The following is a 24,079-nucleotide window of genomic DNA, read 5'->3' on the forward strand; positions in this document are numbered from 1 at the left end:
AATAAGATTATTAAGAAAAGATTTAGAAAACCTGAATTCTCCCTATTACCCCTAATCTGATATCAGCAAAATAAAGCCTTTGTAATTTTTGTGGAAACTTTTCACTAACATACTTAACTCTTTAGTTTTCAGTATTTGCAGCATGAAAATCTCCACATACATTTTTTGTCAAATAAGTAATTGAAGTGAAGGCCATCTAGAGTTTTTTTTTTTAAACTCAGAAAATTTTCTTTTTAATAATTGAAGCATCTCAGTTTAATAAATAGCAAATAAGTTGTATGGAACACTAACTATGGAATTGATAGGAAAATTATAATTTAAAATAGGTGTGCCCTTAAACACTAACACATTTTCTGGTGCTACCAAAGAAACAAATGTTAGATTTCTGTAGTAGATGACGATGAATAAAAGTTTTATTTAACATTTAATGGTTGTTGGCAAGAAATATGTTGCTGAATTTAGGCCTGAAGGATTTTCAAATGGTGATGAATGAAGGAAGGTTTAGATTGGGAACTTGTCATGTTATTCTCCATGGAGGTTAGGGAAGCATGTTTTAGGGATAATTTTCCCTTCCATAGGCAGTGAATCAAGTGTGTAAATTCCTGTGTCCTTGTATTAAAGAGATAATTTAAAATCCCATACATAATAAAAAAAATTACGGTTTTAAAGAGTAGCAGAAATTTGGTACTTTTTACTTAAATAAAAAAAGTGTTTGCCTAGAAAATCTTTTGTGTGTAAAAGTATTTGCTGAAACATTATAAGTGAAAAATAGATGTGACCACCAACTAACAAAATGAACCTATGTGGTTTAGAAATAGTCTTACCAAAATAACCAGCAATAAGAAGGAATAAACTCTATTTTCTAGTGTATCTTTTATAGAAAAACATGTCAATATGTTGAGAAGAAAGCATAGTATAGAAGAATACATGTCAGTAACAGGTTTAAATAAAAATTTAAAAACATGATAACAAAGCTACATTGTTTATGGATATATAGCCAAGTATTAAAAGGCAAGGGAATGACAGGCACTAAGTTTATAGTAGTTGTTTCGGGGGGAGGATATGCAGGGGACTTAATAAAAGTTCTAGTGTTAAGCTTGGGCAAAGCTGTATGGTATTGGTGTGGGTACTTGTACTTTTAACTAACTTGAAAATTTTTAAGGGCTTATGACTTTAATCTCAAATAAACGTACCAACTTCTGTTCAGGAATAGACTGATGTTGGTGCATGTGTCCATCAGTTTGCCTTTCTCTGTAATAGAAAGCATTATTAAGAAAAAAGAAAATAAAGACTGCCAAGGGATTAAATCTATCATTAACAAATAGTGTGAAATTCTGTAGATGGATTTTTTTTAAGATTTATTTATTTATTTATACATACATACAAGCACTGGGTACAGTCGGAAGCACAGGAGGGTGAGAGAATTCACCAGAGCCAGAGCGGGGAACAGAACAGGCAGACTGAGGGCCTCCCCGGTGGCGCAAGGGGTTAAGCACCGCACTATGAAGCAATCTGCAGCCTCTGCAGCACAAGTTTAATCCCCGGCCAGCCAGGGAGATACCCACATGGCACAGCAGACCTCTCCTGTCTCACCCGCTGCTCCCCTCAGCAGTGTATTTTAGCCAGTCTGCCTGTTCTGCTCCCCACTCTGTCTCTGGTGAATCCTGTCATATCCCACATCTCTGGCCTGTACCCCAGCTTTTGTATGCATAAATAAATAAATCTTTAAAAAAAAAAAAAACCAGGCAAACTGACAAAATGCATTGCTGAGGGGAGCAGCAAGCGAGACAGGTGAGGTCTGCCACGCCATGTGGGTAGCTCCATGGCCGGGGATCAAACTCTTGCTACAGAGGCTGCAGACAGCTTCACAGTGCTGTGCTTAACCCCTTGCACCACCAGGGAGGCCAGCTATGAGTTACTTTTAAATATTAGCTGGCATATAAGCAGGTAGTAAAGTTAACATTTATGTTGCAATCTTTAGGGGTGGGACATGAGAATGTAGTACTTTAGAAAGACAGATTGCTTCCCTCAGTGTTTCTTGAAAATGTGGAACATAACTTAACCTTTCAAGGTCTTAACCCTTTCTTGGTTTCTTCATTTTGAGCCACCATTTCACCCTTCACCTTCTCTTTCCTTCCTTCCAGTCTTGCTGGTGGTGAGTTTGTTAGCATTGCCTTTTATCTTTGCTGCTTAATTTGTTAAAAATAAAGGCAATCAGCTTTCAGTGTGCATAATGATTTCCTGGGAGACTGTTAAAACACACATTATTGAGGTATACTCCAGAGTTTTTGATTCGGTCAGTCTGATTGGAGTCTAGGATTTGCATTTCTAAGTTCTCTTGTGTTGCTGCTACTACTGTGTCAGAACATCTTTTCTGAGACCTACTGTTTTAGCTGTTCTTTCTATACAGTTCACTCTTCATAAGAATATTGATTTCCTAGGCAAGTTATAAATTCTCAGATGTTCTAAATTGTATATTTCTAATATTTTAAATCTAGACTAAAGAGTCATAATACAATAAAACAAGTCCTTACTCTCCTGATTATTACTTGGATTAAATGCTTTTGCATCTTATTTTCTTACTGGTAATTGATCTAGTTGATCTCTTCTGATTTAAATTTTTTAACTGAATCATAAACTTTGCTTAAATTTCCTGCATCCGGAATAGCCCCATCAAATATCCTTGATTTGTATAGCAATATTCAGAACTGTTAAAACTTGAGCAATTTTTTATGAAATTAATTATAACCTTTCCATTTCCCATCTTGTTCCTTTCATCTTATGCCATAGAGTAAGGATCACAATACTGAAACAGAACTCTATTCCCTGCCATCTGTATTTTGTTTCATAATTGTTAAGATGAGGAAAAGAGAATTATTTTTAAAATAATGAGTAGAAGCATGAATTTTTTTACCAGCTGATGTCCTAATTTTGAGCACTCTTAAGAGTTGAAAAGGGGGCCTCCCCGGTGGCGCAGCGGTTGAGCGCTGGGTTGCGAAGCTACCTGCGGCCTCTGCGGCGCCGGTTCGATCCCCGGCTGCTCCCCGGCCACCGGAGGAGGGTCCCACATGGTGTGCAGACCTCTCCTGCTGCCCGCTGCTCCCCTCAGCAGTGTACTTCGGTCCTTCTGCCTGCTCTGCTCCCCGCTCTGGCTCTGGTGAATTCTCTCACCCTCCCGCGCTTCTGACTGTACCCAGTGCATGTATAAACCAAACAAACAAAATAATAAATAAATAAATAAGACATGCCTCTAGAAAATTTAAAAAAAAAAAAAAAGAGTTGAAAAGGTTCTTTCCTTTTTGCTAGAGTGCTATGATAAATGTCTGAGACTTTCAGAAGTTTCATTTCTCTATTTTATAGTGGCCACTTTTAAATAGGGACTAATCTTATGGGAAGTAGGTAGTCGTCTTTTTTTTAAGATTTATTTTTATTTATTTATGCATACAAGAACTGGGATGTAGGCCAGACATATGGGGGAGTGAGAGGATTCACCAGAGACAGTGGGGAGCAGAGCAGGCAGATCTCCTGAAATACACTGCTGATGAGCGCAGTGAACAAGACGAGAGGTCTGTTGTGCCATGTGGGTCAGCTCCCTGGCCAGGGATGGAACTTATGCCACAGTGGCTGGCAATAGCTTGATAGCACTGAGACTTTTAACCCCTGCACCACTAGGAGACCCTAGCTATTTTATTTCAATCCCAGAATATAGTCAACTGGTAATTAATTTTTCAAATAGGCAGTGAGTACCTGTTATAAAATTCAAAAGGTGGGCCTCTCCCGTGGCGCAGCGGTTGAGCGCTGGGTTGCGAAGCTGCCTGCAGCCTCTGCAGCGCTGGTTCAATCCCCGGTGCTCCCCGGCCACCAGAGGAGGGTCCCACATGGCGCGCAGACCTCTCCTGCCGCCCGCTGCTCCCCTCAGCAGTGTACTTCGGTCCTTCTGCCTGCTTTGCTCCTCGCTCTGGCTCTGGTGAATTCACTTACCCTCCCGCGCTTCTGACTGTACCCAGTGCTTGTATAAATAAATAAATAAATAAATCTTTAAAAAAAATTTCAAATGGTTTATTATTTTTTTTCTTTTTTAATAGAGGCATGTTTTTGTTTGTTTGTTTGTTTATACAAGCACTGGGTACAGTCAGAAGCGCGGGAGGGTGAGAGAATTCACCAGAGCCAGAGCGGGGAGCAGAGCAGGCAGAAGGACCAAAGTACACTGCTGAGGGGAGCAGCGGGCAGCAGGAGAGGTCTGCGCGCCATGTGGGACCCTCCTCCAGTGGCCGGAGAGCAGCCGGGGATAGAACCGGCGCCGCAGAGGCCGCAGGCAGCTTCGCAACTCAGCGCTCAACCGCTGCACCACTGGGGAGGCCCAAAATTCAAATGGTTTAAAAGGAGTGTGTATATACAGTCACCATTCTTACCCCAAAGCAGGCTTTCCTTTCTGAAGGCAAGAACTAACTAGTTACTTGTGTATTCTTCAGATATTTCATGTGTATACAAAGATGAATGCATATCTGCTTTTATAAAATAAACTGATATTACATGCAATAAAATCAAACTTTTTATTACACAGTTTGAGTTTATTTAGACATACACAAATATAGTTGTGCAATTTCTACTAAAATCATGATATGGAACATTTCCATACCTCCCTAAATTTTCCTCATATCCTTTTGTAGTTAACCTCTTCCAACACCCTTCAGCCCCTGGAACCATTGATCTGCTTCCTGTCACTATAATTTTGTCTTTTCTAGAATGTGTAATCAGTTGGAATCATACTGAATGCAGTCCTTTTATATCTTGCTTCTTGCACTTAACAGTATGCTTTTGAGATTTATCCATATCACTGTCAAAACCAAGGAAGTATTTAATGTGTGTGTTAAATGTCTAGTAGCCCAAGTTTAGGTAAGCTTTTAAAAATTAATTATTCTGGGCCTTCCTGGTGGTGCAAGGGGTTATGAGGCAACCTATGAAGCTATCCATAGCCACTGCAGCATGAATTCGATCCCTGGGCAGGGAGCCACACACATGGCACAGCAGACTCTCCTGACTGGCCTGCTGCTCCCCTCAGCAGTGTATTTCAGTGGCTCTGTCTGTTCTGTTCCCCACTCTGTCTCTGGTGAATCCTCTCATCCTCCACACCTCTGGTCTGTACCCCAGTTCTTATATGCATAAATAAACAAATCTTTTAAAAAATTAATTATTCTGGGGCCTCTCTGGTGGCCTAGGGGTTAAGTCTCAGCACTACCACTGCTGCGACCTGAGTTCAATCCCCAGCCAGTGAGCTAACCCACATATGGCACAGCAGACCTCCTGTCTCACCCTCTGCTCCCCTTAGCAGTGTATTTTAGTAAAATCCACCTGTTCTGCTCCTCACTCTGGTGAATCCTCTCACCTCTGACCTTCACCCCCATTCTTCTACACATACACACACACACACAATACGGATGGCCTTCCACTAGAAAGAAAATAAGTTATATAGGCCATAGAAATGGACTGATGGATCTTCTGTCAGGCTGATGGATAAATGTTAGCTTTCATTGTTAAACCTCAATTTCATTGAGAAGAAAAAGGTGGTTTCATTTGAAAGGAGAAAAAATTTAAGAGTAAATCAAGAGTAAAATTCTAATGAACACTGCAGGACTTCAGAATAGCTTAAGTTATTTTTTTAAAAGATTTACTCATTTATGCATGCAAAAATGGGGGTACAGGCTAGAGGTGTGTGGGGGGTGAGAGGATTCACTAGAGACAGAATGGGGAACAGAACAGGCAGACTGACTGAAACGCACTGCTAGGGGAGCAGCGGGTGAGGCAGGAGAGGTCTGCTGTGCCGTGTGGGTAGCTCCCTGGCCAGGGATCAAACTCGTTTTGCAGTGGCTGCGGATAGCTTCATAGGTTACGTCTTACCCCTTGCACCACCAGGGAGTCCCTAAGTTATATTTTAATAGCAATACTTTATTAATGAAAAGAAATGGGTAACTTTTGTGTTTTAAATTGAGGAAGCATTCTTGGCTATTCTGCTCTGTTATTGTAAACAATGTTTGTAAGTGGGAACTGTACAATAAGTTACTTTTTTTGAGCAACTAATGTCTATTTTAGAGAGATACAAAATCCAAAAATTGAGATACTTAAGAAAATAGATACTGTTAAACTTTATCTCTGTCCCAGTACTTAAAAAATAACATTTCTGGGGCCTTCCCGGTGGCACAGTGGTTGAGTGCTGGGTTGCGAAGCTGCCTGCAGCTTCTGCAGCGCCGGTTCAATCCCCGGCTGCTCCCCGGCCACCGGAGGAGGGTCCCACATGGCGCGCAGACCTCTCCTGCCGCCCGCTGCTCCCCTCAGCAGTGTACTTTGGTCCTTCTGCCTGCTCTGCTCCCGCTCTGGTGAATTCACTTACCCTCCCGCGCTTCTGACTATACCCAGTGCTTGTATAAATAAATTAAATAAATAAATAAATAAAAATAAATCTTTAAAAAAAATAACATTTCTGTACTTTTTTTCTATACTTTGTTTTTCCTCCAAACTTATAGAATGAAACATTTTTTTAAGATTTATTTATTTATACAAGCACTGGGTACAGTCAGAAGCGCAGGAGGGTGAGAGAACTCACCAGAGCCAGAGCAGGGAACAGAGCAGGCAGACTGATGAAATACACAGCCGAGGGGAACAGCGGGCAGCAGGAAAGGTCTGCGCGCCATGTGGGACCCTTGTGGGTGGCCAGGGGTCGATCAGGCGCTGCAGAGGCTGCGGGCACCCTCCCAGCCCAGCGCTCAACTGCGGTGCCACCAGGGGAGGCCCATGGATGAAACATAATTGTAACAAAATGACTAGTTAACTAAGTTAACTCAGAACAACGGGCTTGCAGAAATAACTTATGTGCTGAAAATTTTGAAGTCTGTAATTGGGGTATTCAAACCATACTTCATATAACTCATTAATTAGATCTAAGAAGTTTTTGTTGTACCTTTAAAATATTTTACTGCTGTAGTTTAAACATAAAATCTAAAACTAGTCTTTTCCTAGAGCTTGTTTTCATTTTCAGTACCAAGGTAAGGAAAAAAGAAATATAGTATAATTTTAAGGTTTTTTCCTACCTTTGGAACCCTGATAGTAGATACCAGCTGAAAATATATCAACATATTGTCAGATAGTCCTGTATAATTTGGGTACATTCATACTCAAGTGTAACCTAATAGTTTAGAGTTACAAAAACTGGCTTTGGGTCTCTTTTGAAAAGTTTTTTGAAAAAGAAGATTTTTGTTTTTTTTGTGGGATCCTTGCCGGTGGCTGGGGAACGAACCGGCGCTGCAGAGGCTGCAGGCAGCCTCACAGCCCAGCTCTCAACCGCTGCGCCACCAGGGGAGGCCCTGAAAAAGAAGTTTTTACCTTAGCACAATTTTTGTGGCTCTTTGTACATTATACTATATTTACTCATTAAACTCTGAACAAAGCAAAAATGATCCAATTTTTAAAAACATGATTGGGGGGCCTCCCCAGTGGCGCAGTGGTTGAGCGCTGGGTTGCGAAGCTGCCTGCGGGCTCTGCAGCTCCGGTTCAATTCCTGGCTGCTGGGCAAGGGTCCCACATGACGTGCAGATTTCTCCTGCCACCAATGCTCTCCTCAGCAGTGTATTTTGTCAGTCTGCCTGTTCTGTCCCCCGCTCTGACTCTGGTGGATTCTCTCACCCTCCCGCGCCTCTGACTGTACCCAGTGCTTGTATAAATAAATCAATCAATCCTTAAAAAAAAAAAAAACATGATTGGGGCCTCTCTGGTGGCACAGCGGGTTGAACACTGTGCTGTGAACCTGCCTGCAGCCTCTGCAGCACGAGTTCAATTCCCAGCTGGCCAGGGAGAAACCCACATGGCGTGGCAGACCTCTCCTGCCTCACCTGCTGCTCCCCTCAGCAGTGTCTTTGGTCCGTCTGCCTGTTCTGCTCCCCGCTATGCCTCTGGTGAATTCTCTCACCCTCCTGCACCTCTGGTCTGTACCCCAGTTCTTATATAAATAAATCTTAGGGGAAAAAAATAAAAACATGATTGCATTTAGGAATCAAAATATTTTAACCTAAAGATCCATATTATGGGGGCCTCCCCGGTGGCACAGTGGTTGAGCGCTGGGTTGCGAAGCTGCCCGCAGCCTCTGCGGCGCCGGTTTGATCCCCGGCTGCTCCCCGGCCGCCGGAGGAGGGTCCCACATGGCGCACAGACCTCTCCTGCGGCCCGCTGCTCCCCTCAGCAGTGTACTTCGGTCCTTCTGCCTGCTCTGCTCCCCGCTCTGGCTCTGGTGAATTCTCTCACCCTCCCGCGCTTCTGACTGTACCCAGTGCATGTATAAACAAAAACCAACCAAACAAACAAACAAATAAATAAATAAACATGCCTCTATAAAAAAAAAAAAGAATAATATAAAAAAAAAAGATCCATATTACTCCTCTGTGATTTTAAAGGAGTACACCTCAAGCAGCTCTGATGATAGAATGAGAATCTTGATTAATTTATTAATGTATAAAAGTATGCACTTAGATTAAACACATTTCTTTTCTTGCCCCTTTCTTAAGGAATTGAATGACCTGGCACGGGACCCCCCAGCACAGTGTTCAGCAGGTCCTGTTGGAGATGATAGTAAGTATTGAAAAGGAATGATGGAGTAAAACAGCATACCAATATGCCTCTCTAATAATATGCCTCTCAGAAGCTTTGGGACTGATTAATATACATCTCTTAAGGTTATTTTCTGTGAAGAGATAATTATGTAGGGAAGAGACAGTGTGATTAACCTTACTTAACTATGAAAAATGCAGTTTTCTGTATTATTTCATCATCCTCTGTGCTGTTCATTACAACTTGAACCTCTTCTACCAGACTCTCTGTGTGGTTGTTCTGGCCCCTTCCTAGCTGTCCTTCATCCTTTTGGAGTATTTCCTGGGGTGTAAAATATTAGAGCTTTTATCTACAACTCTTGCTCTTTAAGGTAATACTAAGAATGATTTGTGTGTGCGTGCCTGTCTCTTTCTGCTAGCTTATACTTGTGAAGACATACATGATTTTATTTTTAATGTCCAGTTTATCTGCTTAGTCCTATCTGATTTATTAAATGCTCGTATCAGGAATGTTCATTCATTTATCTTAGCATAATTTCTGCCCCGTATACCATTGTACAGTCTTTTATGTTTAAATTTAGATATAGTTGATATATTGTTTCAGGTATGCAGCATGCTTTGTTATTTGTATATATAGTGGAATGATTGCTACAATAGCACCATAATTAGTTAAACTGTGTGTGATTAAAACTTTTAAGACCTACTCTCTTAGCAAGTTCAAAATATGTTTTGAACTTGATCCCCATGTTTGCTAGCCTTTTCTAAAGAAAGGATATTTGAACAAGACTATGCTTTATGATAGATAGGTAACTAATTTACAACAATAAATGTAACATTTAGCAAATAGGAAAAAGATGAACAAGTTGAAAACTTTTGTGTGAAAGAATTGTAGATTAAGTCAAACGTAAGTATGAGTTTATATTAACAGATTTAAAATTATTTTTCCTGATTTTTCTTAAGAATGTTATTATTGGCTTACTATATTCTTAAGAATCAAAGTAGGGTTGTCCTTTTACAAGGAATGTTTAACAGGTAAAACAGGTAGATGTTCCAAATTATAGGGTTTACATGTGATGAAAAATCCCACTAAGGGCCTCCCTGACAGTCGTTGAGCACTAAACTGTGATGCTGCCTGCAGCCTCTGCAGCGCTGGTTTAATCCACGGCTGCCGGCGAGTGTCCAGCGCACAGACCTCTCCCACTGCTCCCCTCAGCAGTGTATTTCATCAGTCTGCCTGTTCTGCTCCCCACTCTGGCTCTGGTGAATTCTCTCACCCTCCCGCGCTTGTTGACTGTACCCAGTGCTTGTATAAATAAATTAATTAATTTAAAAAAATCCCACTAAAATTATTCGGATCTGTCCAGCATTGGTAACTGTAACATTGATTTCAAACAGGACAGGCCAAGTTCTTAAAATATACATTATCTCATTGAAGCTTTATAACAATTCTTTTAGGTGAGTTGGGTAGAAATTGTAAACTATTTTAGAGGAGTATCTAGTGAGAATCTCATGTAGGTTTCCAAGGTGGACTCATTCTCAGGTTTTCTGATTCTAGTTTTGTTGTTCCATGCTGTCATGTAGTCTATCTGCATCAGTGTGTTCTTTCAATTTAAAAAGTAGTTTTACTACTAAATTCTCAAAAGTGGAGTGGCTGGCCTTGAATTAAAAGTGTTTGGAGTCTGAGGATTAGGTTTCTATTTCAAAACATAAAGAATATGTTTCATTCTATAATTTTGCCTTTACTTTTGCTTCTACCATAGTGTTATCACATGCCTTTCTTTAAAAAGTTGTTATACTGAAGTGTTGAATAAAATTCCCCCCAGAGCATAAACAATAAGAGGAAAAAAATAGATAAATTAGACTTCATCAAAAAGTTGCTGGCAAATGATACCATCAAGAAAGTAAAAGGATAGGGGCCTCCCCGGTGGCGCAGAGGTTGAGCGCTGGGCTGCGAAGCTGCCTGCAGCCTCTGCAGCGCCAGTTCAATCCTCGGCCGCCGGGCAAGGGTCCCACATGGCGCGCAGACCTCTCCTGCCGCCCACTGCTCCCCTCAGCAGTGTCTGCCTGCTCTGCTCTCCGCTCTGGCTCTGGTGAATTCTCTCACCCTCCCGCGCTTCTGACTGTACCCAGTGCTTGCATAAATAAATAAATAAATAAATCTTTAAAAAAAAAAAAAAAGTAAAGGGATAGCAGCACTCCCACTGTCTACCTGTGCCTATGCAGGTGCCTCTCTTTTCACCAGCTCTCTCCCTCTGCAGGGCAACAGCTTCCTGCCTGCCTGTCAAGGCTGCCTGCCTGCAACAATGCAGGCCTCTTTTAGCAAACCTGTCCCTTTTGGGGCAGCTCTGGCTGCCCGCTTGTGTCTATGCAAGTGTACTTTACTTTCCTGACCCTTTTCCTAATAAGCCTGCCTTTAAATATTTTTAAAAAAAAAAGGTAAAAGGATAAAGAAAATTTTTGCAAGCCTTACATCTGATAAAAAAGTTATTATAATATGTAAACAAACTTTGTAATTCGGGGCCTCCCTGGTGGTGCAAGGGTTTGGGACACAGCAACCTATGAAGCTAACCATAGCCACTGCAGCACGAGTTCACTCCCCGGCCAGGGAGCAACCCACATGGCGAAGCAGACCTCTCCTGACTGGCCTGCTGCTCCCCAGTATATTTCAGTCAGTCTGCCTGTTCTGCTCCCCGCTTTGTCTCAGGTGAATCCTTTCACCCTCCCACTCCTCTGACCTGTATCCCCATTCTTGTATGCATAAATAAATCTTTAAAAACAAACAAAACTTTGTAATTCAACAATATAAATAACCCAGTTTTAGAAATAAGCAAAGGTTCTGAACATATATTTCTCCAAAGAAAATATGGACATTACCAGTAAGCCCTTGGAGAGATGCTCAGCACCATTAGTCATTAGGAAAATGCAAATTAAAATACTTTATACCTTCTTGGATGATGAGAATCAGAATCAAATAATAACACATGTTGTAGAGAATGTGGAGTAATTGAAACCTTTATATACTACTGGTGGGTAAAAACCAGTTTGGTGGTTCCTCAGACACTTAAATATAGTTACCATAAGACAGTGAGTTCACTGCTAGGTATATTCAAGAGAAATGAAAACATATGTCCACACAAAAACTTGGGCATGAGTGTTAATAGTATTGCTTATAATAGCCAAGAGGTGGAAACAACCCAAAGCCACCAACTAATGAGAGATAAATAAAATGTGGTTTGTCCATCAATGGAATATTAATATTAATTAAAAGGAATGGAGTACTGATATATACTCAACTTGTATGGGCCTTAAAAACATAATGCTGAGGGCCTCCCTGGTGGCGCAGCGGTTGAGCGCTGGGTTGTGAAGCTGCCCGCAGCCTCTGCAGCGCCAGTTCTATCCCCGGCAGCTCCCAGGCCACCGGGCGAGGGTCCCACATGGCACGCAGACCTCTACTGCCACCCGCTGCTCCCCTTAGCAGTGTACCTTGGTCCTTCTGCCTGCTCTGCTCCCCGCTCTGGCTCTGGTGAATTCTCTCACCCTCCCGCGCTTCTGACTGTACCCAGTGCTTATATAAATACATAAATAAATAAATAAATCTTTAAAAAAAAAGTTTTTAAATTAAAAAAAAAATAAAAAACTGCTGAGTGAGAGAAGTCAAATACAAAAAGCCACATGTTGTACAATCCCAGTTATATGAAACATTCACAATAGGCAAATCTGGAGAGACAAGTAATAGATAATGGTAGCATTAAAATGGGGAGTGACTGCTAATGAATATGGTGTTTCTTTAAGGGATGATAGAAATGTTCTAAAATTGTGATGGTTGCACAACTGAATGTACTTGATATCATTGAATTGTGCACTTTCAATGAATGAATTGAATTATGTGGATTATCTCAATAAATCTGTAAATGTAATAATCTTCCCTTTGACTCAGTCTTCCCATTCAAATTTGAATGTCTTGTGTGACATAATACTAATATGTCAACAGTACCTACCTTCTAAAAGAGAATAAGGAAAATATCCTTAGGGACAGAAAAACTACCTTACACTTGGTCATCAAATTGTGTTTGAGAATATTATACTTAAAATTTTTGTAGATGTTTGAGAACATTGAGGATGAATTCTTGTCCAAGTCTTAATCTGGTCTTCCTGATGAACCGACCACATAAGAATAAAACAGTGTAGGTCTCCCTGGTGGCGCAAGGGGTTAAGCACCATATTCTGAAGCAATCCACAGCCTCTGCAGCACAAGTTCTATCCTCGGCCGGCTAGGGGGAAACCACATGGCGAAGCAGACCTCTCCTGTCGTGCCCTCTGCTCCCCTCAGCAGTGTATTTCAGTCTGCCTGCCTGTTTTGTTCTCCACTCTGTCTCTGGTGAATCATCTCACCCCCCACATCTCTGGCCTGTACCCCAGCTCTTGTATGCATAAATAAATACATCTTCAAAAAAAAAAGAATAAAACTGTAATTGGATTGTTAAATGCATTTTTACCATTATTAGGAGATAGAATTTAAATAATCTTAGGTGGAAGAGAAAAACTGTTAGCTGGAATGAAACTTCGGGAACTCTGTGACTATTCTTGTTCTCAAATTCCTAAATACTACATGTCATTGATATATAGTACATATGTAGATAAAGAGGGAGACTTAGGGTTTATTTTTGCTCTCAAATTCCTAAGTACTACATGTCATTGATATAAAGTACATAAAATGTAGAATAAAGAGGCAGACTTAGCCTTTATTTTTAAATATTCAGATTTTAATGTACCAGTAATTTTCCCCCTACTTCTCTGCAAAGATCTGGTAAGCAAAAGAAGGTATACTTAGTGAAAGAAGTAAGGGGAAGGCTTCCCCGGTGGCACAGTAGGTTGAGCACTGCGCTGTGAAGCTGTCTGCAGCCTCTGCAGTGCTGGTTTAATTCCTGGCCAGCCAGGAAAATACCCATATGGGGTGGGAAACCTCTCCTGTCTTGCCCGCTGCTCCCCCTCAGCAGTGTCTTTGGTCTGTCTGCCTGTTCTGCTCCCCGTTCTCTCTGGTGAATCCTCTCACCCTCCCACACCTCTGGCCTGTACCCCAGCTCTTGTATAAAAATAAATAAATCTTAAAAAAAGAAGAAGTAAGGGGAAGATTGGTCATATATTGTTTGTATAATTTGCTTTGTTTTCTTTTGCTTTGAATACTTAGTGAATGTGATTCTCCAGAGACCTGTACTTGAATTCAAATGTAGGTCTCCTGGGATTCAATCTCAAACTATAACAAATATTCTCACTATCCCTTTTAGCCTCAAGGCTTTATCCAGAATACTAAAGAGTAATCAATGAACTGTGAACTTCACATTTAAACTCTCATAAGAGATTTTAGCTTTCAGTTTGTGTAATTTGGTTTGACAGCATCAAACCCAGGTGATAATGGGATTTTGCTTTTAGACTATCAAAACTTTTTATTTTAGTATATTGAATTATTAGTTTGAACAGCTCCTACAATTGATCTTAAATGAAAGGTTTTTGAAAGGACGTTCATATAAAATATAGTAGTATTTTATGCTTATGGCCAAATATTTCAGCCAGTAACTGTTTCTGGAATTCGCTCTACTTGAAACCAGTGATTCTTGAACTGTTTACAAAACTGTTGTCATTTGAGACAGGTTAGATATTCTCTCACTACCTCCTTTTTTATTCTTCCACTTAGGAAAGCTAGGGATCTAGGAAATTTCCAGAGGGAGGCCTAACTCAATTAGTCTAATAGGTATACTTATATTTAACCAGTGTAGCAGAATACTCAATTAAGATTGAAATGGTAGGTCTTTAAATGCTTTAATTATTTAAATTCATCTTAATGTGCTTCTAGTTTGTCTTTCTCTGCCTTTTGTTAGTACTGTAAATTCTAGTCATTTTAACAAGAGGTGTAAATATCATTCATCTTAGTTGCTGCATTAACAATTTCCTTTCTTTTTTTTTTTCCTCTTTCCTAGTTTAATGACTTAGCTCTATGTTTGTGTTTACACAATTTTTAGAGTTTTGAAGGCCATTGGTTTGCATTCATTTAGTTCTGTTGGAGACTATGAAACAGATACGGTGTACTAACTAAACTAAAATGAATTTTCTATGAAACAGTCTAATCAATTCTGCTTGTGAGAGTTCTCAGTAATATCAGAATGTTACTTAAATACACTGGAATATCTTCCATCTTTCTGAAATGTTGGCTATGAAAGAGGTTGCAATATTATTATTTGAAAATATTAATCTTTTGACATCTGTTAGAAAGGGTATCTTTTCTGTAATTGTCAATGTCCTAGTTGCCGGCCTGTCAGGATTTTCTGTTCCAAGCTTTTTCAGTGTTATACATTGTCAAATTTTTAGTCAGTTTTAGTCACAGAGAATAAAACATGCTTTGTTTTCTATTAGAAAAACAATAAAAAATCATAAAAAGTATTTTACTTTTGGGCCTCCCCGGTGGCGCAGCGGTTGAGCGCTGGGTTACGAAGCTGCCCGCGGCCTCTGCAGCGCCGGTTCGATCCCCGGCTGCTCCCCGGCCACTGGAGGAGGGTCCCACATGGTGCGCAGACCTCTCCTGCCGCCCGCTGCTCCCCTCAGCAGTGTCCTTCGGTCCTTCTGCCTGCTCTGCTCCCCGCTCTGGCTCTGGTGAATTCTCTCGCCCTCCCGCGCTTCTGACTGTACCCAGTGCTTGTGTAAATAAATAAAAAATAAATCTTTAAAAAAAAAAAAAAAAAAAAAAAGTATTTTACTTTTAGCCAAGATTTGTTCTGATTCAAATTTTCCTAATAACGTCTTAAGTCTGGTGATATTTTTAGCAAGAAAAGAATTGATGTTGAAGACTAGGAAGAAAAAAAAAAGGACATAGTTAAAGGAAGTTTTTTTTTTTCCTAATATTTGTATAATTCATTATTTTAAGTGCTTTCTTTTTGTTCCTTATCTTACCTGATTCTTGGAACCTTGACCAAGAATGGAAGTGTGGTTATAGTTGTCTCCCATTTATATTGATAAATTTAATATGAAAGGATTAAATGGAAGGCCAAGACCTGTTTTAAAAAGTTTTCTTGTCCTGTGCGTAAATCATTCTGTTGTCTATAATAAGGTGTTCAGCCTTGTTATTGGGGTCTACTTCAGTCATCAATGTTTTGTTTACTCACATTATAACTACATATAATTACAAACAGAGTGAGATGTTCCTGTTTCTTTAAAGAGCACTTTCTGGGCCTTTTATGTGGGAGCTTCTTTGAAGATACTAGTCTAATTTTGGTGACACAAAGTTACTTTCTTCTTGGCTACTTAATCCATTAAAAAGTTAGTTGGCAGGGCCTCCCCGGTAGCGCAGCGGTTGAGCGCTGGGCTGCGAGGCTGCCCGCAGCCTCTGCAGCGCCGGTTCAATCCCCGGCCGCTGGGTGAGGGTCCCACATGGCGCGCAGACCCCTCCTGCCGCCCACTGCTCCCCTCAGCAGTGTACTTCGTCAGTCTGCCTGTTCTGCTCCCCGCTCTGGCTCTGGTGAATCCTCTCACCCTCCCGCGCTTCTGGCTGTACCCAGTGCTTGTATGAATAAATAAATAAATAAATCTTTTTTAAAAAAAAAAGTTAGTGGGCAGAAATTATGAAAATTTCTTAGTACTAATGGTGGGCAATGTAGAAGGAAAGCTTAGCAATGCTTATCTTCCATCTTTAATTCCTAACAAACAGACTGCTGTTAGTCTGTTCAGTTCCCAGTGAGGGGCAAACCAACCATAGGGATAGTATCATATCAAGAGGTCAGAAGGAACTTTAGGGTTTGTACTAACTTTCCAGTGATTTTTTGGGGATATGATTTCTTAGTCTTTGTATTTCCTCTTGTGACAAAAGTTAGCTGGTTTAAGTTGTTCACATAAAATCCCAGTGACAACTTTCCTTAGTTTGCTTAGACCCAAGTATGAATATTGAGTGCTAAGTAGCTTGCTAATTAATAAGTAAAAACTTACATTTTTATATTTGTGCTGTGTTTAGTCACGCCACCTTTGAAATGGAATTCACACTTTTTTTTCTTTTTTGTTTGAAGAGAGCCTGTAGAATTGAAGTTACCAGAGGGGGAGAGTGTAGAACAGGGTTTAAAGGGTGCCCAGTGGACTATGGTAGAGGATTAGGTGCCTTGGTGTGAGGGCTGGGGAGAGGGGGTGGGAGAGAGGGTGGTAATAACACACTTGAAGAAGTATGATCCTATACCTCTGAATCATAGGCTGTGTTGTAAAACAATGTTACGTCAACTTTAAAAAAAACAGATTTCCTTATTAGACAAATTTGTAATGTATTGGAATTATCCCTAGTGTCTATAATCAAGTTTGGGATTTTCAGATATTTTCTTTATCTATTGAGGGACTAGTGATTCTGAAGAACTGTGTAGGAGAGTGCTTAAAATTTTTTTCTCTTTGTAAGGAGCAGTATTGTAATTTGAGTATTACCAACTTTGACTTTTACTTCTATATATCAGTATGATAAAAGGATTGTATTGCGAATAATCGTGTTGGGGAAATGACAGAACACTTCAGAGAGTCGAATCTTTTGAATCTTCTTTACTCTTGAAGAAAACTAGAACTGCAGCCTTGTTGAAAGTTTGTCTTCCTGACATGAATTTTCAAGATGTTGTAGCCCAAACACTTCTTCATCGAGCTCCTAGTCTGTTTTATCTAGACTGTGCTAGCCACTTTTTTTCCTCTTCAGACTCAGACTTGATTTAGATTTCTCATACTGCCCAGAACTCATCACATTGCTTATAAGGTGGGGTTAGATGGGAAATGATAGTTTTATTATGTTGTAGATACAATGTGGATATTGCTTCATGGTGATTTCTCATTGTTCTTTTTCAGTGTTCCATTGGCAAGCTACAATAATGGGGCCAGTAAGTATTCAGATTAATTTTGGAATAAATAGTTTATGTAATTCTTTCATCTTAATACCACTTTTCTTGTTATCAACAGAATGACAGTCCCTATCAGGGTGGAGTATTTTTCTTGACAATTCATTTCCCAACAGATTACCCCTTCAAACCACCTAAGGTAATTGAGATACAGTAAATTTTTTATATGTTTTTATATTATTATATAATAACAAACCAGTTTACCAAAAAATTCTTTTTTATAGGTTGCATTTACAACAAGAATTTATCATCCAAATATTAACAGTAATGGCAGCATTTGTCTTGATATTCTTCGGTCACAGTGGTCTCCAGCATTAACTATTTCAAAAGGTAATGGGATGGGGGTTTGATATAAGATAAGCAGCTGTGTTTTTTGTATTTTTTTTAAAGATTTATTTATGCATATAAGAACTGGGGTACAGGCTAGAGATTTGGGGAGTGAGCGGATTCACCAGAGACAGAGTAGGGAACAGAACAGACAGACTGACTGAAATACACTGCTGAGGGAAGCAATGGGCAGGCGAGACAGGAGAGGTCTGCTACGCCGTGTGGGTTGCTCTCTGGCCAGCCGGGAATCGAACTCATGTTTCAGAGGCTGCGGATTGATTCATAGTGCGGTGCTTAACCCCTTGCGCCACCAGGGAGGCCCCTGTGTTTTTTATATTTTTAAGGTAATTTATTTTTGAAAGATTACGCATAATCCTTCTAAGAAGAGGTAACAGACCTTTTAAAAAAACATTTGTTTTTTATTTATTTATGCATACACAAACTGGAGTGTAGGCCAGAGGTGCAAGGTGTGGGGTGAGTGTATCTACCAGAGACAGAGTAGGGAGCAGAACAGGCAGATTGACTGAAATACACTGCTGAGGGGAACATCAGGTGAGATAGTAGAGGTCTGCTGTGCCATGTGGATTAGCCCCCTAGCTGGGGATTGAACTCAAACTGTAGTAACTGGATGGCTTCAAAGCACTGAGACTTAACCCTGTGCCACCAGAGAGGCCCACCTTTCTCACTCTTAAATAGGCTTCAGACCACTGGAGAGAGTTGCATTTTCAAGCATAGATATTCCTCGGTGTCACTAGTTTGTCCACTGTACATTCAAGCATAGGTTGGAGAATAGTTTTTTGTTTTTTTTTTTTAGGGCATAGTTAAAGGAGACAATTATTGTTTGTTCCAACCTCAAAATCTGTGAATGGAAGGAATAGATATTCCAGAATAGGAAATAACTCCTCTAGAGGAATGCTTATGCTGTAAACATAGACATTAGATTACTGAAGAACATGGTATAGAGAGATGAATTCATACTTAGACTTTGTTTTTTGGGTTTGTCTTTAGAGTTTCTATAAGAAACTGATTTCTCCTCTTTAAGATGATCATTTTATTTTTTTTTTAACTTTTTTTTTATAGAGGCATGTTTTATTTATTTGTTTGTTTGTTTGTTTTGTTTATACATGCACACTGGGTACAGTCAGAAGTGCGGGAGGGTGAGAGAATTCACCAGAGCCAGGGATCAAACTGGCGCCGCGGAGGCTGCGGGCAGCATCGCAACCCAGCGCTCAACCGCTGCGCAACCTGGGAGGCCCTAAGATGATCATTTTAATATAAATTTTTAGACATCTTAAAAAATCTTTGGTATATAGTCCTGTATGTGTTTGTGTTTGACAATGTATAGAGAAAATTAGTTACTGATTTTGTGATGAGAAACCCTAGTTCTATTAGACCCAATTGTAGGAGTATGTTGGGGAATTTCTAATAACAGTGAACTGAGTAGGGAGTTGACAAACATTATTGATTTGAAATTGTACAAATTGTACAAACCCTCAGCATTATACCCAAGTGAAACCAACAATGAATTAAAAGTTTTCAAAAGTACAAGAAGTAGGCTGTAAATATGATCATTCAGTAATGCTTCCTTTTTTGGTTAATGTTCTAAATATGAAGAATGTGTGTGTAAAAAACTAGATCACAATTGCGTATTCAGAAAGGAAACAATAATCAAAGAAATAAAAATTAAAGTTCTATTTTTTCCTTTTTAAATAACAGATTTTTTTTTTTTTTTTGATATTTATTTAGTGCATAGACGAACTGGGGTGTAGGCCAGAGGTGCGGGAGGATGAGAAGATTCACCAGAGACACAGAGTGGGGAGCAGAACAGGTGGACTGACTGAAATACACTGCTGAGGGGAGCAGCAGGCAAGGCAGGAGAGGTCTGCTGCGCCATGTGGGTTAGCTCCGTGGCCCAGGATCAAACTCATGCTGCAGTGGATGGCCATAGCTTGATAGTGCTGAGACTTAACCCCTTGCGCCACCAGGGAAGCCCCAATCAAAATAAATCTTTAAAAAAAAAAAAAATACTGAACTTTACAATAAAGTGAAAAGTGAGAAGATAATTATGTTTGGAAAAAGCAGGGGAGAAAATATTCTTTACACTATTACTTGAGTTACATAGGAGAAGTACATTGACTAGCTAGAAAGAGTTATTTTGGGTATTTGGGTAGGAAATTTAGTACATGAAAATATTTCTCTCAACTGTATCTTACAATTTCTTTAATGTATGCATTAGATAAGAGGCTTAGTTTCCTGGTAAACAACAAAGATTCTGGACCCAGCTACCTATATTTAGATCTCAGCTTCACCTCTTATATAAGAGACTTGAGACATAGTGCTTCTGTGTTCCTTAGTTTTTTCTTCATCTGTAGACTTGGGATGGTAATGACTATTTTATTGTTATTCCGAAGGGTAAAAAAAAAAAAGACGAAAAGGCAGTTAACTGGTTTTTTATAAACACAGAAATAACTTGGCTAAAGGCACTATCATAAAAAATAGTTGGATATTTGTCATGTTATACATTGATGTTATAACTGTGATAAGACTTTGTATATAGTCTTACAAATTAAAATTGTTTTATTTTATAAATTTATTTTGCATAGAAGAACTGGGGTGTAGGCCAGAGGTGCAGGGGACGAGAGGATTCACCAGAAACAGAGTGGGAAGAAGAACAGGTGGACCCACTGAAATATTACTGCTAAGTGGGGCAATGGGCAAGACAGGAGATGTCTGCTGTGCCATAGGTTGGTTAGCTCCTGGCCAGGGATCAAGCTCAGGCCATAGTGGTGACAGCACTGAGACTTAACCCATAGGCCACCAGGGAGGTTTCCAAATTAAAAATTTAAAGGAAACAAAAACTCTGGGGCATTACATTAAAATTCCATAGATCCTAATGCACACTATAAAAGCAATATACTAAACGAATGAATTAGAAAGTTTTTTTCCTATTTTTCCAGATAAATGGCCTCCCTCCTTTTTGTTGAACCCCTTGCAATGCAAGGATTGCTTGTAACAGTGCTCATATAACTATCCTTATGATTTCCTGACCTGGTTGTTCCTTCTTCACCAAGTAGCAATAGAGATATAAATTTAGTAATGGGACCAAGAGAGTTGAAATAATGTGTGTCTCTCCATAGCTAAAAATGTTACTATAGGGCCCCTCTGGTGGTGCAAGGGGTTAAGTCTCAGCATTATGAAGCTATAGGCAGCCACTGAGCATGAGATGGATCCCAGGCAGGGAGCTAACCCCCATGGTACAGCAGACCTCTCCTGTCTCACCTCCTGCTCCCCTCAGCAGTGTATTTCAGTCAGTCCACCTGTTCTACTCCCCACTCTGCCTCTGGTGAATCCTCTCACACACTGCTCCCCGCCCCCCCAGCCCCTGCACCTCTGGCCTACACCCCACAGCTCTTGTATGCGTAAATAAATAAAATAAATGATTTTTTTTTTTTTAAGTTACCATAGCTTTTTTTCCCCCTTACCCTCTGTGCCCAGTTTTGATTTTTCGGTTATTTGATATCACAATTATTTTATGTTAATTTGACTTTGGCCTGCTCTCTCTGGATAGCTAGCTATCTTTTAAAATAATTGCAGTGCATTTTGTTGAATTTGATTGTATTAGCATACCTGGGTTTCATAATTTAGCTGCTTCCTTCATGAATGTATGGCAAGCAATCTTGTGAAAGGCCTGAATCCTCTGTGTGATTATCCCTTTAACATATAGTCAGGTTTTTTTTTTTTAAACATTCATTTATTTATACATACATACATACATACATACATACATACATACATACATACAAGCACTGGGTACAGTCAGAAGCGTGGTAGGGTGAGAGAATTCACCAGAGCCAGAGCGGGGAGCAGAGCAGGCAGAAGGACCGAAGTACACTGCTGAGGGGAGCAGTGGGCGGCAGGAGAGGTCTGCGCACCATGTGGGACCCTCTGGTGGCTGGGGAGCAGCCGGGGATCGAACCGGCGCCGCAGAGGCTGCGGGCAGCTTTGCAACCCAGCGCTCAACCCTTGCGCCACCGGGGAGGCCCTAACATATAGTCAGTTTTTGAGGCCAATTATTTTAACCAGGTTTACCTCCACTTTGAGTAGAGGAACCTCAATATACAGAAAACTTAAAAGGAAGCAGTTTAGAATGCCATAAAACCACTTGATTTTATGTTTTTAGAATTGAAAGTGACTGAGTTATGACACAAATGAAAATGAGTATACACTGATGAAGACTGTATCTATAAGTTAAAACAATTTAGTCCTGCAAAGAAGAGTCTATGCAGGTTGGTAGAAGTCGGAATTATTCTCTTTATAGAGAAAGAAAGTGTAATTCATTATAAGCCAAAATCAAATTTCTGTGAATTATAGGAACTAAATAGTGTATAAAGAATCTATTCACTAGGTCCAAATAACTACCACCCCATCTCCCTTTCCTGGAAAGAAAGTCAGAGAAGCTATTTCTTTAGAATGTGTCTTTTTTAAAATTGCATTATTAGAATAATTGGAAAAATAAGTAAAGGGAGTTTGTTACAGATGGTAATTTGGGGGTTGTATGTCTAATTTAGGTGAAGATTCAATAGTACACTCTTGTCAATTTGATAGACAGGAAAAGTTTCTTCTGTAATTAATACTTTTATAAGCATTCAAAAATCTGTAACTCCCTGTTGTCATTTCCAGGAAATACATGAATTTTTTCCTAATTGCTGTTAGAATATTCTGTGCTTGAAGAGGGCATCAGGTGATACACCTGACAATGGGAAGAGAAGATGTTTTGGGAATGCCATCTGCCAGAATTGTGGGCAACAGGAATGAAGAGTCAGAAAACATCTTTCCTGATGTTTTTATTTTCCATATACTCTTAAGGCAAGGAAATTTCTGTTAACAGGCTGAATGATAAAGGGCATGTAAATTTATTCTTTACTGCTCAGAAGCCCTTGACCGCTATAGAATAGATTTGATAAGACAATGAATAAGTCCTTTTCCTGCTAACTTTGATGATTTAGAAGTAGAGTGGGCTGAGTCATTGTGCTTGCTATAGAACTTTAGAGAAAAATCAGATAACTGAATTCTGTTAGCATCAGAATATAAAAATTGGAATATATTTGTATGTCAGAGATCATTGGACTTAATGTAACTCCTTTGCATTCAATAAGGGATACATAAGTTAATAAATTTGAACCGAAGAACTTGTACTATTAAGATTTGTCTGCTATGTTCCAGGTGTCACTGAGGAAATGGCTGAGATGATACTCTCTAAGTCATCACTGAAAAGAATTTGAGACTTTAGGTAGAAGTATGTTGTATCCTCTGTAATAAGTTTGAACAGCCCCATTAAGTGGCTCCTACTAGCTTTTATGTTCTCACACTAAATTATTTCCAACTAAAAATGAAACAAATCTATTATATCTGAATGTAGTACCTGCTGTTGAGAAAGCAGTGATTGTTGGGTTTCATAGTTGTCATTTCTAAGAGTATTAATAGTTTAAAAAAAAAGGGGGTATTTAGTACTGTGGTTATCTTTGGAATTTTGAAAATATTTATCCCTGAACATAGGTCTCTAAAAATTGAACTTTTATGGACTATGAATTCAAAGACTAAAGTCAAGGATTTAGAAGACCTGAATTCTAATTCCATTGTAATTACTCACTAGCTAGGGACATTCAGTAAGTTACTTCACCAGCCTGGGCCAGCTCCTTAGGGGTTCAGGCATAAAAAAATCATCTTAGGATCTTTTTTGATTACAATTACTATAAAGTTAGGTAGCACTTATAAGCTTAGGCAGTGGAAGATCAATAAATCGTAAAATATTTCTCATGTGTTGGCATCTCGTGTTTCTTTCAACCCTTTACTTTTATCCTCTGTTAATTTATATTCTTTTTCATTCTAGTACTCTTGTCCATCTGTTCTCTGTTGTGTGATCCCAATCCAGATGATCCCTTAGTGCCTGAGATTGCTCGGATCTACAAAACAGATAGCGAAAAGTAAGTATGGCCTGGAGACTAAAAAGTATCCGATAGGATGGAGCCTTTAACTAAGGGCAGATTATAGCCATATGTTTAAAATGAAAACCTACTGTTTTCACTTAATATATTCATATGGGGGAAAGAGTAGAATATTTGCATTGAGTATCATTGTAAGTAAATGTATGCTGATCATCTAATTACTTCATATGACAGCTACTGTGTAGAAAAACTTTTCTACGTTGTATTTTCCAGTATCCCGATGTCTTATGCAAGTATTTGTAAATTGTAA

At 39.6% G+C, this 24,079-nt stretch overlaps 1 protein-coding gene across 1 annotated transcript in view; it reads left to right on the plus strand.

The window, feature by feature from the left end:
- The window catches only part of UBE2D2 (ubiquitin conjugating enzyme E2 D2), a gene marked incomplete at both ends in the record, with an annotated part of 48,076 nt that overhangs the window by 22,858 nt on the left and 1,139 nt on the right, over positions 1 to 24,079 (plus strand). The window contains 5 exons of the mRNA XM_084252130.1: positions 8,553 to 8,616; positions 17,448 to 17,479; positions 17,559 to 17,636; positions 17,722 to 17,827; positions 23,715 to 23,808. Coding sequence (XP_084108256.1) covers positions 8,553 to 8,616; positions 17,448 to 17,479; positions 17,559 to 17,636; positions 17,722 to 17,827; positions 23,715 to 23,808 — 374 coding nt within the window. The remainder of the gene's footprint in view (positions 1 to 8,552; positions 8,617 to 17,447; positions 17,480 to 17,558; positions 17,637 to 17,721; positions 17,828 to 23,714; positions 23,809 to 24,079) is intronic.

Source organism: Talpa europaea (assembly GCF_964194135.1).
Source record: "Talpa europaea genome assembly, chromosome: 13".
Taxonomy (NCBI): domain Eukaryota; kingdom Metazoa; phylum Chordata; class Mammalia; order Eulipotyphla; family Talpidae; genus Talpa; species Talpa europaea.